Raw genomic sequence first — 14933 nt, 5'->3', positions numbered from 1 at the left:
TTATTCTGCACCTCAAGGGCCACCTCCACCCTGGCTGGGCCCCCAAACTGGCACACTGGCCTCTGGACAGAAGCCCCTGAATTCTCTTCCAGGTGTAGCATGGGGCTCTGCCCAGACGGCCTGCAGAATTAACACAAACACACACACATACACCACCTCTACCATCACCACACCCCATTTCCTGTTTATGGCCCTCCCCGCTCAGCTTCCAGGGCCTCTGCAGGCACTGAGCCACCTCCTGGGGGAAGGCTGTCCAGAGGAAGCAGCATCTGAACTTAAAGAATGAGAAGGGATTTTCCAGGCAAATAGAGAGGGAAGGGATTGGGGAATACAGGGAAGGGTGACAGGGGTACATTTCAGGCAGAGACTGCATGTGTAAATGCATGAAGACTGGCATGTTCAGGGAGCTACAAATCGTGCATGGTTGGTAGGACACAAGTAGTCTCAGAGGAGTAAAATCCAGATTGCAGTCGGTCAAGGAGTGAATAGGAGATGAGGAAGTTGAGACAGAATAGCCACTGCTCTTTATCGAGGTTTTGCCATGAAAGGATAAAGAGAGAGACTGGTAGCATGGGTACGTGGTCAGGAAAGTTTGTTGGGTTTGTTTGTACTCACGTAGGAGAGACCTGAGCTTGCTGTATGCTTAGGGGGAAACAAATAGGAGTGGCCCGCGTAGTGTGATGGAGAGATCAGCTTTGATGGGTCTAGGGTGGGGGAAGGAAGTAAGAAGCTGAAGGAGTTCCTATCTGATTGGCTTGGTTTTGTCTGTGAAGTGAGAAAAAAGAAGAGATATCTGCTTAGATAAAGTGGGAAAAGGATAGAGAGTTTATGGAGAGTGGAGAAGGTTTGGAATAGCCGCTGAGCAAAGGTGAGGGTCCAACTAAGGCTCAGTCCATGAATTTGTAGTGGTACCAATCTGTGTGTGTGTGTGTTTTCTAGCAGCACTTTGAGTATATAAAGTGCAAGAGTGTAGGATTCGATTAATCTCTGATTGGGTTTTGCTTTATGGATGGGACAAAAAGACAATGGAACAAGAGGGTATAGCATCCTGGCAAGAGAGAGACTAAAGAGGTGGATGGGATTCTAACCAGGAAAGAATATAACCTGGGAATGAAGAAAACTTTTTAAACTAAAACTCGAAACCCAGAATCAATAAGGGAAAAGATTGATAAATTTGACACTTTTTTAAAAAAAAGTATTTATTTATTTTTGCCTGTGTTGGGTCTTCATTGCTGCGTGCGGGCTTTCTCTAGTCTTGGCGAGCGCAGGCTACTCTTCATTGTGGTACGCAGGCTTCTTATTGCAGTGGCTTCTCTTGTTGCAGAGCAGGGCTCTAGGTGCGTGGGCTTCAGTAATTGTGGCTCGCGGGCTTAGTTGCTCCGAGGCATGTGGGATCTTCCTGGACCAGGGCGCGAAGCTGTGTCCCTTGAATTGGCAGGCAGATCCTTAACCACTGCACTACCAGGGAAATCCCAACTTTTTTTTTTTTTTTTTTTTTTTGCCACGCTGCACGGCTTGCTGGATCTTAGTTCCCCAACCAGAGATCAAACCTGGACCCTTGGCAGTGAAAGCGTCAAGTCCTAACCAGTGGACTGCCAGAGAATTCCCTTTGACTACACTTTTTAAAAAAATCTGTTGTAAAAAAGGGGGAGAAAGAAAGCAAGAAAGGAAAACACCACAAGCCAAGTGAATAAATAAACTCAATTTATATCTCAATAAAGATATATTTGTAACCATATCTCAGAGGGTTTATATATTTAATGTATAAAGAGCTTAAAAAAAAAAAGAGAAGATTGTTAGCTAGTGCTGTAGTAGTAATCATATTGTCACATATGTGTATGAAAACATGTTGTACACCTTAAACTTATACAGTGTTATATATCAATTGTAGTCAATTATATCATAATAAAGCTAGGGGGAAAAAGAAGAAAAAACCCATAACCTTTTGGAAAAATGGGCAAGAGATATGAACAAAATTCATAGAAAAATTCACAAATGGCCCTTCCATATATAAGACAGTGTTCAATTCCACACACAGTAAAAGAAATGCAAATTAAAACCACACTGAGATACTGTTCCTCTCCTGTCAGACTGGCAAAATTGAAATGTTCGACAGTATACTCTGTTGGTGAGGCTGTGGCGAAAACGACACTGTCATTTGTTGCTGGTGGGTAATGTGAAATGGTGTGATCCTGGTGGAGGGGAGTTTGGCAATATGGACCAAAATTATATATATGCATTTTCCCTTTGATCCAGCAAACCCACTTCTAGTAATCTATTCCAAAGATACACTGGCAAATAGAAAAGATATATGCATGAAGTTATTCACTGTAACCACTATTAGTGGTACCTACTCTACAACAGACTGGAAACCACCCAGGGGACTGACTGAATGATATATGTACATAACCATAATGGAGTATAATCAAGTATATACCTCTACTGCTATGCAATAATTACCACGATATATTGTATAGTGAAAAAAATCAAAAGGTAAAACTGTATATGTTACCTTTTTATTGAATATAGATGTATGGATAAAGAAGATGTGGTACATATATACGATGGAATATTACTCAGCCATAAAAAAGGAACAACATTGGGTCATTTGTAGAGATGTGGATGGACCTAGAGTCTGTCATACAGAGTAAAGTAAGTCAGAAAAAGAAAAACAAATACTGTATATTGACGCATATTTGTGGAATCTAGAAAAATGATACAGATGAACCTATTTACAGGGCAGGAATAGAGACACAGACATACAGAGCAGACATGTGGACATGGGCTGTGGGGTGTGGGATAAATTGGGAGATTGGGATTGACATATGTGCACTGCCATGTGTAAAACAGATAGCTAGTGGGAACCTGCTATATAGTGCAGGGAGCTCAGCTCAGTGCTCTGTGGTGACCTAGATAGGTGGGATTGGGGGTGGAGGGTGAGAGGGAGGTCCAAGAGGGAGGGGATATATGTATACATATAGATGATTCACTTCGTTATACAGCAAAAAGTAACACGACATTGTAAAGCAACTATACCCCAATTAAAAAAAAAAAAAAAGAAGAAGAAGGGAATAGGAATTCACATACATATATTATGTATTTGCTTATACCAAAAAAAAAAATGAGGAAAAAATAAAAACTAATAAAAATGAATACTATACAGGAATAAAAGTAACGGGAGTTGGACACAGAAATGAAAGTTTGACTTCTCTGAATATATCTTGCCTTGTGAATTTAATTTTGGAATTCTATAGTTTTATATCATCATAAAACAAAGTTAAATTAATATGAGGGGTAAGCAAACTCTAGAAGCAAAAGCAGAATGAAACAAATGAACCTAACTATATATTGCTGATGAAGTAAACTCAGCAGGATTATTCCAAAATAATTCTGCAAAAGCAAAGTAATTTATCTGTATTTCTCTAGTGGGGTATTCCCTAAATCAGTTTTAGTAATGGTAGTATTAGTAATAATACTGGTGTTTTTATTCTGAAACTATTCTACATATTTTATATATGTATCTATATGTGTGGATATATTAGGATAAAGCAAATAATTATGTTACTATCACTATAAACAAGGATATCAGCTTACGAGAAAAGAGATATAAATATAAAATCAAATGGTTTCAGGGTATTTTTCCATTTGTGTATCCTTGTACATTTGATTTTGGGAAGAATTTTTTAATCAGGTTACCAGCTGCTTATGGTTTTTGTTCTGTCCATTTGCATAGCAATATTTTCATAATATTATAAAGTGAAAAAAGTAGTCTACAGAGCAATCTAAAAAATAATATGGGAAAAGGAAAGTCAGTACAGATATATACCAAAGGTTAATTGTCTCTGTGTTGTAGGATTATGAGTATTTTTTACGTGTGTGTGTGTGTGTGTGCGCGCGCGCACGCCTCTCTGTATTTTTTTCCAAAATTAACACTTTTTAAGCACCAAAAATGAGGCGTTTTTAAAATTTTTATTTATTTTATTTGTTCATTTTTGGCTGTGTTGGGTCTTTGTAGCTGCGCGTGGGCTTTCTCTAGTTGTGGCGAGTGGGAGCTACTCTTCCTTGTGGTGCACGGGCTTCTCATTGCAGTGGCTTCTCTTGTTGCGGAGCACGGGCTTTAGGCATGCAGGCTTCAGTAGTTGTGACACATGGGCTCAGTAGTTGTGGCTTGCGGGCTCTAGAGCACAAGCTCAGTAGTTGTGGCACACGGGCTTAGTTGCTCCATGGCATGTGGGATCTTCCCGGACCAGGGCTTGAACCCGTGTCCTCTGCATTGGCAGGCGGATTCTTAACCACTGTGCCACCAGGGAAGCCCAATAAGGAGGGGGGGTTAAGTAAAAATTAATATAATGAACTTTCTCATCAGCTGAAAGATGGGGGAAGAGAGAAGACAAGGAAAAAATGTGTTGAGACCATTTGGCTAGATCTTAGGAGATTTTGCTAGCATATGACATGCAGTACATATTGGGAGGCAGATAAAATCATGTCCATGCCTGACTGAGAAACTGCAAAACTTTCATAAGCTCAGTCCTGACACAGGAGAGGTTCTTGCCCTAGGCTTATCCAGGGACCTTGTGGACTCTGGTCAGAATCCTCGGGGCCTCTGGTAAAACATCAAATGTATTAATTCACTTAGATTATGTGTACTAGGTATGAGAAACATGAGTGACCCTTCTACACAGAGGAGAAGTGTGCTAACTCAGAAGCCCAGAAGAAAGCCGCTGTGCAGGAATAGCCCTCCCACGCTATCATGTGTTGACAGTTTCTTCCTAGCAGCAAGGGATGGGGAGGGAGCAGGATTGAAAGTTTTCTACCTCTTTCAAGTTCACTTCAAAACCTCTAGTAATGATAGACCTCCAAGTGATTAGTGCTCTTATTCCCCCTGGTCTGGTGATTGTAATGGTGTTAGTGATGATGGGAATGAGAAATGGATGCTGAGGTTAGAGTTCATTGGGGGACGGTGAGTTCCAGCTTCTGGGCTGGGAGGGCCCCTCCTCCAGTCTTCAGTTTTTCAGTGGGCTGATTCAGGCTGTTAGAAACAAGAGTCAGCCACAGAGGCCTAGGCCTCCACACCTTCGTTCTCAGCCAGGAAGGCCCTGAGCACACCCCGCAACAAGGTCAACACACAGGAGGTGACCAGGTGCTCGCCGTCTCCCGGGCTGCTAGGTTACCTGAAAGGTCTCAAAATCAGGGTGCTAGGTTCCAAGTGAAATCGTGCTGTCCAAGCATCTCTGAAGAGCTTGGTTCCTCCTGTCCCTTCTCACTCTGCCCTCACTTCCTTCTGCATCCCTCTGATGCCATCCCCCACCCCCCAGCCTCCCCCTGCCCTGCCCACTCATTGGTTTCCCAAGAAGAGCAAGGCTTGCCTTTTCTCTCCACAACTTGGCATCGCCACATGACTCCTTCTCTCCCCCTTTTCCCTCCCATCTTTCCTCCAGACCAAAACACCCCCTACCCGTAAACTCCTTGTCCCTCCGCCACCTCCTGTGGAGCGTGGCGTTCCCTCGGTCCTCCTCTCTGCCAGCGAAGGTGCTCAGGCTTCTGCTTGTCTGAAGCCTCCCCGCTGCAGGATGCTGTGATTTTTTTTCTTCTGTCAAACCTCTAACTCCTGTGACTGTTCACCTGCTTTGCCCTCTCACCGTGAATTCTCCTTCCTCCTCACCCTGGGTGGTCCATGTCCCAGAATTCTCCCCCAAACCCTGTCTCTCTGCACGGGCTGCATTTTGGGGTATTTCTCTGCTCACTGGACAGTGCCTCATCTCCGTGTTCCCAGATTTTGCAGGAACAGCGTGGGCAGCAGTGACTATTTGATGGATGCGCGCATGGATAACCTCCCAGCGAGCTTCTCGCTCTGAGATGCTGATCCTGCTGTGTGCATCTTGCCTCTCCACTCCTACAGCGGGCCACATAAGGACTGGCCAGGCCTGCTCCTCCACACTCAGGCTGCACTGAACCGGATCTGTCAGACCCCGCACAGCAGCTACCCAATGTGCAGGCTGGAGTGGGGAGGAGATGCTGGAACATGGAGGATGGCTTCTGGCGGATCCACAGCCAAGACAGGTGGACAGAAAGCCATTTGGCACTGCAGCCGAGCGCACTCTGGGACTCTCAACAGCCCTGTTGTATTCCAGGTTCTCCAAGCCAGCACCCATGTTCCTGGATGACTCCTTCCGCAAGTGGGCTAGGATCCGGGAATTTGTGCCGCCTTTTGGGATCAAAGGTCAAGGTATGTTGGGAACCCTGCCCCACTTTACATTAACATCTCATCCCCCAAGCTACCTCCCTAGTGTCAGGACAGGGCTGTACCCTCAGAAGTGTCCCTGCTGGGAATCCACTCCTCTCAACAATGCCCTACCTTCTCTCCCTCTTTCCTGTCCTTCCTTTTTTCTTACTTCTTTAGTGGAATGTTTACTCAGAAACCACCACTTTGCCAGGGGCTAGGTACACAACAGTGGAGTAGACAGATGTGGTTCCTCTCCTCAAAAAGTTCCAGTCTAATGCAGACACAGGTACTTGGAGTGCAGTAAGGACTCTGATGAGGGAACACTGTGCTGTGAGGTCACACAAAAGGGGTGCCAGAGACAGCAGTGCGAGAGGACTAGATATGAGGGGGGAGATCCCAGAGAAAACAGACGCCATCCGGACGGCCGCCCCCAGGGCCCTCCATCATCCCCTCCTGATTCTTTCCACCTTAACCTAGCCTCCCCTCCAGTCCTTTTTTATCCTGTCCAAGGCTAACCTTTCCCCCTATACTCTCAGAACTGTCCCCTTCTGTTGCCTCAAGGACCTCACCCATGCAGTTCCTGACGTAAGACTTTTCCATCCCTGAGAGTTTAACAGTTCTCTTTCCGTGTCAAGTTACTGCCCTATTTCATGGCATGGCAGAGTTTCAGCTTTAGCGTCAGACATAGAAGGATCCGGTCCCAGTACTACCTCTTTATTAGCTGTGACCATGGACAAGTTACTAACATGTTTTGCTTTAGTTTCTTCATCAGTTAAATGGAGAGAATAATACCACTGTGTTAGGTTGTGGTCAGAATTAAATAAGATAACTGTTAAAGGGGTGATATCATTTGGCCAGCAGACTCAAGAACGCCTGAACCCTCTACTTAGCTGGCCCACCCCTCCCTGAAAAAAAGACAGTGGCCAGCAAAAGGATACTCTTGAACTGGAGCTTTGACCTTCAACCTCCAAGGACAAATCTCATGGGTTGGGTTGAACCACATGAAGAACTCCTTTTTCATGGGTGCAGGTAGCCAAGCAGCCTAACTTTTCTCCTAAATCCTCACTCAAGATTCTGATCCTGCTAAGCCATGAAGGGCAGGAAAGCCCGATACAGAGCCCATCATCCAGCAAGAAAAAGCACCCCATAGTTTATGACCATTCTGCTAAGGTTCCCCTCCTAGAAAACAAAAACCCAATCCATACGCTTGGCCTTGGCCAGTTAGCAGCACTATGCTTTTCCTTAGACGTGAAATTGGAGGTGGGAAAAGGAAGGGATCTGTGACCTTCCCCGAGGCCCACCATAAAGTGTATCTGAAGGCACTTAGTACAGAACATTTCCTTAAAGATTTGTTTCCTTACGCTTTCTCATTCGACTTCTAGAAAGGTTGCCTGTGCCAACTGTCTCCTCTTACTCACCATTTACTCTTGAAGAATATCTTCTCCCCTCACCACTTCAGTGAAACTGCTCAGTGCCCCCAGGAGATCCAAAGGATGCTTTTCATTCCTTAACTTGACATCTTGGCTGCATCTGACAGTGTCGTCCAGTCCATCTTTTAAAAAAAATTATGAGGTTGCTGTGTTTAATTTCAGAGGCATCCTTTCTTTACATGAAGTATTTCAGGCATATAAAAAAGCATAAAAACTAATATATTAAGCACCCACGTACTCTTGTACCCAGCTTCAGAAATAAAACTTGAGATACGACTCAAGCTCTGTGTAGCCCTTCCCCCTCCGTTCCCCGCCTTCTCCAGGAGACCAGTATCCTGGTTGTCATTCCATGCCTGTTTATATATTTCTACAGCATATTTATATATCTGTTTAAAATACAGCATGGATGGGCTTCCCTGGTGGCGCAGTGGTTGAGAGTCCGCCTGCCGATGCAGGGGACACGGGTTCGTGCCCCGGTCCAAAAAAAAAAAAAAATGTGGCATGGTTTTTGCACTTTACAAACAGTATTGTATATCGTACTTGTGTGTGTGTATTTTTCAAATTGATTTTTTTGCTTACACTTTTCAGATGTATCTGTATTGGTACACATAACTCTAGGTCACTGATTTTGCAACTGCTGTGTAGTATTCCATGTACCACATTTAATCTGTTTTCCTTCGGTGGACTTTTGTTTTTTGCGGTATGAGGGCCTCTCACTGTTGTGGCCTCTCCCGTTGCAGAGCACAGGCTCCGGATACACAGGCTCAGCGAACATGGCTCACGGGCCCAGCCGTCCCACGGCATGTGGGATCTTCCCGGACCGGGGCACGAACCCGTGTCCCCTGCATCGGCAGGCGGACTCTCAACCACTGCGCCACCAGGGAAGCCCTCCTTCGGTGGACTTTAGGTTGCCTCCAACATTTCGCTATTACCAACAGTTCTGCAATGAACATTCTTGTACAAGTCTCCTTAAACAAATGTGTGAGTTTTCTGATGCTCTCCACCTAGGAGTAGAGTTGCAAGATTTTAGTCTATGCACAGCTACATCTTTACTTGATATTAAGATGCTTTTCACTGTGATTGTACCGACTTACTTATCTTTAGGTCTTTATGTACATTACCTTTTTATCTTCCTAACAATTCTGCACAGCAGGAATTACCATCTTCATTTGGAAGATGAGGAAACTAAAGCTCAAAGAACGTAAGCGATTTATCGAAGGTCACAGAGCTCATAAGCAGCAGAGCCAGGATTTGAGTCCGAGGCCGATATCATTATCTGTTATATTATAATGCTCTCATTATACCAGAGTTTGAAAGGAGAGCAGTCATCATTGCCAAAACCAGAGAGAGGTCAAGACGAATGAGGTCTGAATATGTCCACAGGATCTGAGAGCACAGAGGTCACGGGGCCCTTGCTGAGGGGCAGCCTGAGCGGAGTGCGGGTGGGCAGATGCCAGGCCACAGGGCTTGAAGAGGTAAGGAGGTAGAGACAGCCTGGCAAGAACAGGATTAGAGGTCAGCAGTGTTAGAGGGAGGAAGGGAGGGGAAGATGGTATCAGAAGATGAGGCGGAGTGGCCTGGCCCGGGGAGCTGGCTGGGAGCATTCTAGCTCTTCACCACTGGTTGGCTCCTTGTTTGCTTCCTGGTGTCTGCTTGGTGGGGGCACAGAAGTGAGCGCGTGGTCTCTGCCTCTGACCGGCATTGCCATTCTGGGGGACACTGAGATGCCCCAGCTCCCAGGCAAGGCCCACGCCCGGGGGCGCATGTCCCAGGGCCTGATGGCAGAGCCTCGGACAGCCAGCCGAGACTGCCAAGGAAGGGCCAGGGAAGCCTGAGGAAGGAGCTGTGCGCGGGTGCCGGGGGCTGGCTCCAGGCAGAGATGTGTGTGCCGCCTCTTCTCCTGCCTCAGGGAGAAAGTTAGGCCAGTGGCCCAGCCTTGTGTCCGGAGCTCCCTCCCCAACCTTCACGTCCACCCTAGCCCCAGGACCACGTGCCTTCAAATCGGCTCATCGGCAAACATCTCATGGGAACCCTTAAGTGACCCTCTAACAGTTGCCTCCCTCCTCTGTCCACAGATAATCTGATCAAAGCCATCTTGTCCGTCACCAAAGAGTACCGCCTGACCCCTGCCTTGGACAGGTGAGCCACTCGCTGCCCAGTATCCTGCCCCTCGGCTGCCCAGCGTGTGCAGGGGGGCTGAGGCCCAGCTGGCCTTCCCTGGACCTGGGCAGATTCTCCAGCACACCCACACACCCACACACGCATACACACTGGGGTGGGTGAGCAGGGAAGCGGGGCCACCGCACTGGACTGGCCGCCCCCGTGGGCTATAAGCAGTTGGCAAGACATCTCAGTCCTCAGGCAGCAGAGATCCGAGGGTAAGAACTGAACGTCCTGGGCTGGGATCAGCTCAGCACTGGGACTGAGTGGCTGGGTGCTGGGGCAGCTGAAGGGGCTTAAATCCAGGAGGCAGTGACAGCTCTGAAGCCAACAAACCCTAGGTGGGGGAAGCCCCAGGGTCAGAGGTGCGAGAAGCAAAGTGAGTAGGGTTCTCGGCTGGCTACTGGGTGCATGGGGGCTTCTGAGTTAAAAATAAGTCCAGCCTTGAGTCCTGGAGCCTCCAGGCTCATTCCTCTGTTCTTGCTTCTCTAGCGTAGCCCTCAAGCTCAGCCCACTTTTCCCTCTCCTCTGAAGGCGGCCCAAACCCACTAACCCTTGGGGAGTCTTTAACCCAGAATGCCATCTTACCAGAGCTCCTTCCTCACCACCCCAGAGCTAGTGCCCAAGCCCCTTCCACACCCATGTTTCCCTGGAGAAGTGTCAGGGACCAGGGGTATCTGAGAGCCCTGAGTGGCCCAGCTCTCAGCAGTGTGGTTCCGGCCTCTCAGAAATGCTGCCAGAACCTCACTGGTCTGCCTCCTCTGTCCCAGCCCGTGCCTGGTCAAGGGCATGGGGTCAGGGGCCAAAGGGGCAGGGGGAGAGGAGACCTGGTGGACAGCTCTCCAGAGGTCTCTGCGTCTGTCCCCTCAGCCTCAGCTGTCGCCGCTGCATCATCGTGGGCAATGGAGGTGTCCTTGCCAACAAGTCTCTGGGGCCACGAATTGATGACTATGACATTGTGGTCAGGTGAGCTCCTCAAAGCAGTGCCTCAGGCACCTTCATGTCCTGGTCCCTGAGCCCCCTGAGAACTGTCTGTCGATCTGGCCCATTGGGCTGGAGGTCAGTAGAAGCCTCAAGAAGAACCCTGGGTTGGAGGGCTTTGGAACGGAAAGCCAGGTGGCACCAGGTGGCCTGGGCTCCCTATCCTCTGCATCTGGGGTATTCTGGGGTCATGGCACCTCCCCACACACAGGCCTACAGACCACATGCAGTGAGCCCAAGGCAGTCTCTGACCGGGCCCACTCTCTGCAGACTGAACTCAGCACCAGTGAAAGGCTTTGAGAAGGACGTGGGCAGCAAAACTACGCTGCGCATCACCTACCCTGAGGGGGCCATGCAGCGGCCTGAGCAATATGAACGGGATTCTCTCTTTGTCCTCGCTGGCTTCAAGTGGCAGGACTTCAAGTGGTTGAAGTACATCGTCTACAAGGAGAGAGTGGTGAGCTCCCTGTGCCCCAGCTCCTTCCCCTCTTGCCCTGGCCCTGCCCAGCTTCCCAGTCAGCCCCCTTTCCCTGAACCAGGCAAAGAACAAGTAGGAACCTTTCAAAAGAAGCATCAAGGGCCCAGATGCAACCAAGGGGCAGAGAGGCCAGGAGATGCCAAGGCCACTGGCCCAGACTCCTGGAGCTGATGTGCCTGCTATCTGCTACCTGCCTCCAGAGACCCAGGCTGCAGGTCCTTCCTCAGCCTTCTCTAGCCAGACCCCAGGTGCCTCCTCAGGAGACCCTGTGGGCCCTTCCCTGGCCTTAGCCCCCCGGTATGGAAAGCTGTCACCCGGCTAGACCCAGCTTTACTGCTGATCTTCACAACCCCCGCCCTCACTTTCTACTTGCCCCCCAAGTCCCTCTTACCCACTGTGAGGTCTCTCTAACTGTGGTCGTGTGGGTGCCCCCTCATTCCCAGCCAGGGGAAGAAGGCCTTGTTTGGACCCTGGGGCCATTCCACAGGGATAGCAGACCCCTCAACTTGAGGGTGCCAGTTCCCAAACTTGTAAGTCCTGACCTCTCTCCACTTTGTGCTTTTACCACTGACTTGTGGTTGTGTCCCCAACCTGCCATTGAGTCTGGTTCCACTGTGGGGATGGCCAGGTTCTGTACTTATTGGTCTAGGCAGACAAGGGTCTGGGCCTGTTTCTTAAGAGAGCTTATACGGCCAAGTAGGGTCAGACTGCTCCTTACTGGACCACCCAGTGAGGCCCCTCCTGAGTCCTCTGTCTCTCAGCCCTGGGCCAACTTGTCCAGGCTCCTTCCCCCTCTCCCCTCAACCAGCTGTCACCGGCCACCCCAGGGGAGGGGCACTGCAGAGTTCAGGCCATTCATCTTCCAACACCCAAGCCTCTTACCGGAGGAGAATGATGACAGGCAGCGCTCCGCCTACAGAGAGCAGCTAGTTCTTCCTGGAGGTTTAGAGGAGAGCTGGGGGGCTGGAACAGCTTCTCCTGCCTGTGGACGTCTCAGTGCAATTTGGTTTAACTCCACAGCCTTTTCCCAAGCAAGGCCAAGTGCAGGCAGTGTCAAGTAGGTAGCAAGCGAGAGCGAAGACAGAAGTCAGGTCCAGAAATTCAGGTAGGTGGGACAGTGGGGAAAGGGGAGCCCATCTCGGAGCCAGGCTGAATGTGGCAGCCAGCGTCCCCAGAGGGGAGGAAAGGGTTTGACCTTAGCCAGCCCCAGCGGCGAGCAAGCCAGCTGCCCATGCACAGTAGGCGGCATGTGGGGGCTGAGGGGGCACCCCTCCGTTTTCAGAACCCTAGGACCTGAGCATCTAGTGTCCTCAGAGCCCTTCTCTTTGTCTTGAAGGCGAGAGAATTGGGATCACAGGTAGGCACCTTTAAGGGAGAAATGGGAGGAAATTGGGTCTGCCCTGGGGAACCCCAGAGAGCCTGTGGGCTGCTTCCTCACCCTGCCTTCTGCCCATCTTCCCACCCCCTCCTGGCATATCCTTTCCTCTACTCATCGACACCTGTCAAAGGAGCTCCTGGAGGGCAGGGCCCTGACCCCCTTTGCTTTTCTTACCCCTCAATGCCCAGCCACCACAAATGATCTGGAATTGGCTCAAACACCAGATCCTGCTTCTTGCTGGGCACACTGGGATAGGACAGGCGACCCATATCAAGAGGCCAGGCCAAAGGGTGGGTCAGGGCCAGCCAGGTGGGTGTTGTCACATGATCCTTCCAAGAACACCAAGGACAGCTAATTCAAGACTCTTACAAGTCATCCAAGGGAGTCTGGAAAGAAAGAAGAAAAGGAAGGAAGCCAACTAGAGTTGGAAGACTCAGTATACTCAGGCCACTCAGGGAGCAGACAGCAGGGCCTCACTTCTCCCCGAGAGACTCAGGACCTTACTGCCTGGCCTGGCCTTGGTGGCGGGCCTGTTCAAGGAACTAACTGGAGCAGTTGGGATGAAGAGGTGTGGGCCGTGCTCAGGCACACGCTCATTGTGCCGATGTCTGTGTCCTGTTGCGGCCATGCCCAGGGATCTAGGACCAGCCCTGTGGTCCTTGGTGAGGACTCCTTCCCAGGGTTGGGAGATGTGAGTGGAAAGGGGAGAGAGGAGCTGGGAAGGAGTCCTCTGAAGTTCACGAGGCTTCCTTGACTCCAAAGTCAAAGATAATTGGGGCCTTTAGAGCAAGCTGCCAGAGGAAAACCGGTGATGCCCACGGCCTCGCCTGAGTGGGCCCACCCAGGCCCTTTTGGTTACTCTGGAAGCCTCTTTAGCGCCCTCCTCCACCCCAAGCCCAGGGCTAATGCCTTCGCACGATCTCTCTCATGCCCTGCTTCACTTCTCTGGCGTCTGAGACCCAGGTAAATGTGGGAGAGGCTGCTTCTCCAGGCCCCCTCCTGTCTGGTGCCCAGCTGCAGGCTTGCCCTGCTCCTGCAGTTATGTTTCTAACTATGCAGCCCCTGGGCTACTGGAGAGCCCTCTGCACCTGTCTGGAGCCTCACCTGCAGAATTCTGGCAGGAGGCAGCTCTGTGTTTGGGAGCCAAGGCCTCGCTGGGCAGGGCTGGGACAGGTATCAGGCCTCAGTCAGGGGCGCTGCCTGCCGCTCGCTGTGTGAGCAGTCGCTCACTGCCTGTGTAACTTGCTGATTCCCAGGAGTCCTGACAGGGTATGAGAAGGGGAAAGATATAGGAAAGGAAGACCAAACAGCCCAAAAACAGCCTGTGCTAGAGCTAACCATGCTTTCTTCATCCACGTGGGAGCTGTCCTCTTCACCATTTGTGGCTGTTTGATTTCCTGATTCGCTGGGCAGTAGCACAGATAACTCTAAACAAGTTACCTTTAAAGGCCCTTTATCTCTCAGATCCCAGGAGGCCAAGCCATCAAGCAGGTGGAGGAGTTCCCAGCAGGCCTCGGGGCAGCTCAGAGGAGCACCAGCGGACTGTTGAGTGGGGAAGCTGAGGTCAGGGGGAGGGGAGGAGCTGGGGACACGGAGATGCAGGTATATGTGGGCCATGGAGGGAGGGGCGGCCTCCAGCTCTTGTGAAGCTCTTCTCAGAGGCACATCTGGCTCCACCCCTCCACGCGCTTACTCATTTGCCAGGCATCGTCAGGTGTTCTCTGTGCTGTCACTGTGCTGCTCCCTGGAAACAGAAAGTCACTCAGTCTAATGGGAGAGACAGTCCCCGAACTAGTTATAATGCAGTGTAGTAGGTGCTGTGCCCTCAGCATCCTCCTCCTGGCGTTTGATGAAGGCTGGAGACGCCCTGTCTGTGGTCCTGAGGACGGAGCCCTGGGACCTGGAGAGGACGGGACATGTGAGAGGCAGACCTTCTCGTGCTGTGTCCACTGCCTCTGCCAGACTCCCCCACCGGGCCCCAGGATGCTGCTGACCCAGCACTTCAGAGCCCCGGGGAGCTGCCTTCCCAATCGTCTTCGTCCTCACTTGGGAAACCCCGGAAAGCTGGCCTCACTGCTGAGTGGCCTCTGGGCCTGAGGCCTGGGCTGGGTTGGTGGGTGTGGTTCCAACCCAGCAGGCGGGGAGGAGAGGACAAGGGCTAGGGGTTGGCCCCTGGACAGCCTTGACCCAGGCCCGACCTTGCAGCTTTTGTTCACTCCTTGGGGAAGGCGGAGGGATCTAAGAGGCCGGCCAGGGCCCCACTTCACGCCCAGGGGGACTGGG

At 50.2% G+C, this 14933-nt stretch overlaps 1 protein-coding gene across 19 annotated transcripts in view; it reads left to right on the top strand.

The window, feature by feature from the left end:
• The window catches only part of ST3GAL3 (ST3 beta-galactoside alpha-2,3-sialyltransferase 3), a 227795-nt gene that overhangs the window by 193630 nt on the left and 19232 nt on the right, over positions 1–14933 (top strand). For all 19 annotated transcript variants that reach the window (XR_003794405.1, XR_003794404.1, XR_003794403.1 and 16 more), the window contains 4 exons: positions 6132–6226; positions 9729–9792; positions 10684–10779; positions 11065–11251. Coding sequence is in view for 16 of the 19 variants with exons in the window: in XM_029228260.1 (XP_029084093.1) it covers positions 6132–6226; positions 9729–9792; positions 10684–10779; positions 11065–11251 (442 nt within the window). In the remaining 3 variants the exon portion in view is untranslated. The remainder of the gene's footprint in view (positions 1–6131; positions 6227–9728; positions 9793–10683; positions 10780–11064; positions 11252–14933) is intronic.

This window comes from Monodon monoceros, unplaced genomic scaffold, assembly GCF_005190385.1.
Source record: "Monodon monoceros isolate NGI ecotype Baffin Bay Population unplaced genomic scaffold, NGI_Narwhal_1 Super_Scaffold_18, whole genome shotgun sequence".
In the NCBI taxonomy this organism is placed as follows: Eukaryota; Metazoa; Chordata; class Mammalia; order Artiodactyla; family Monodontidae; genus Monodon; species Monodon monoceros.
Note: the sequence above shows the minus strand (reverse complement) of the source record. Positions and strands in the feature narration are given on the sequence as shown.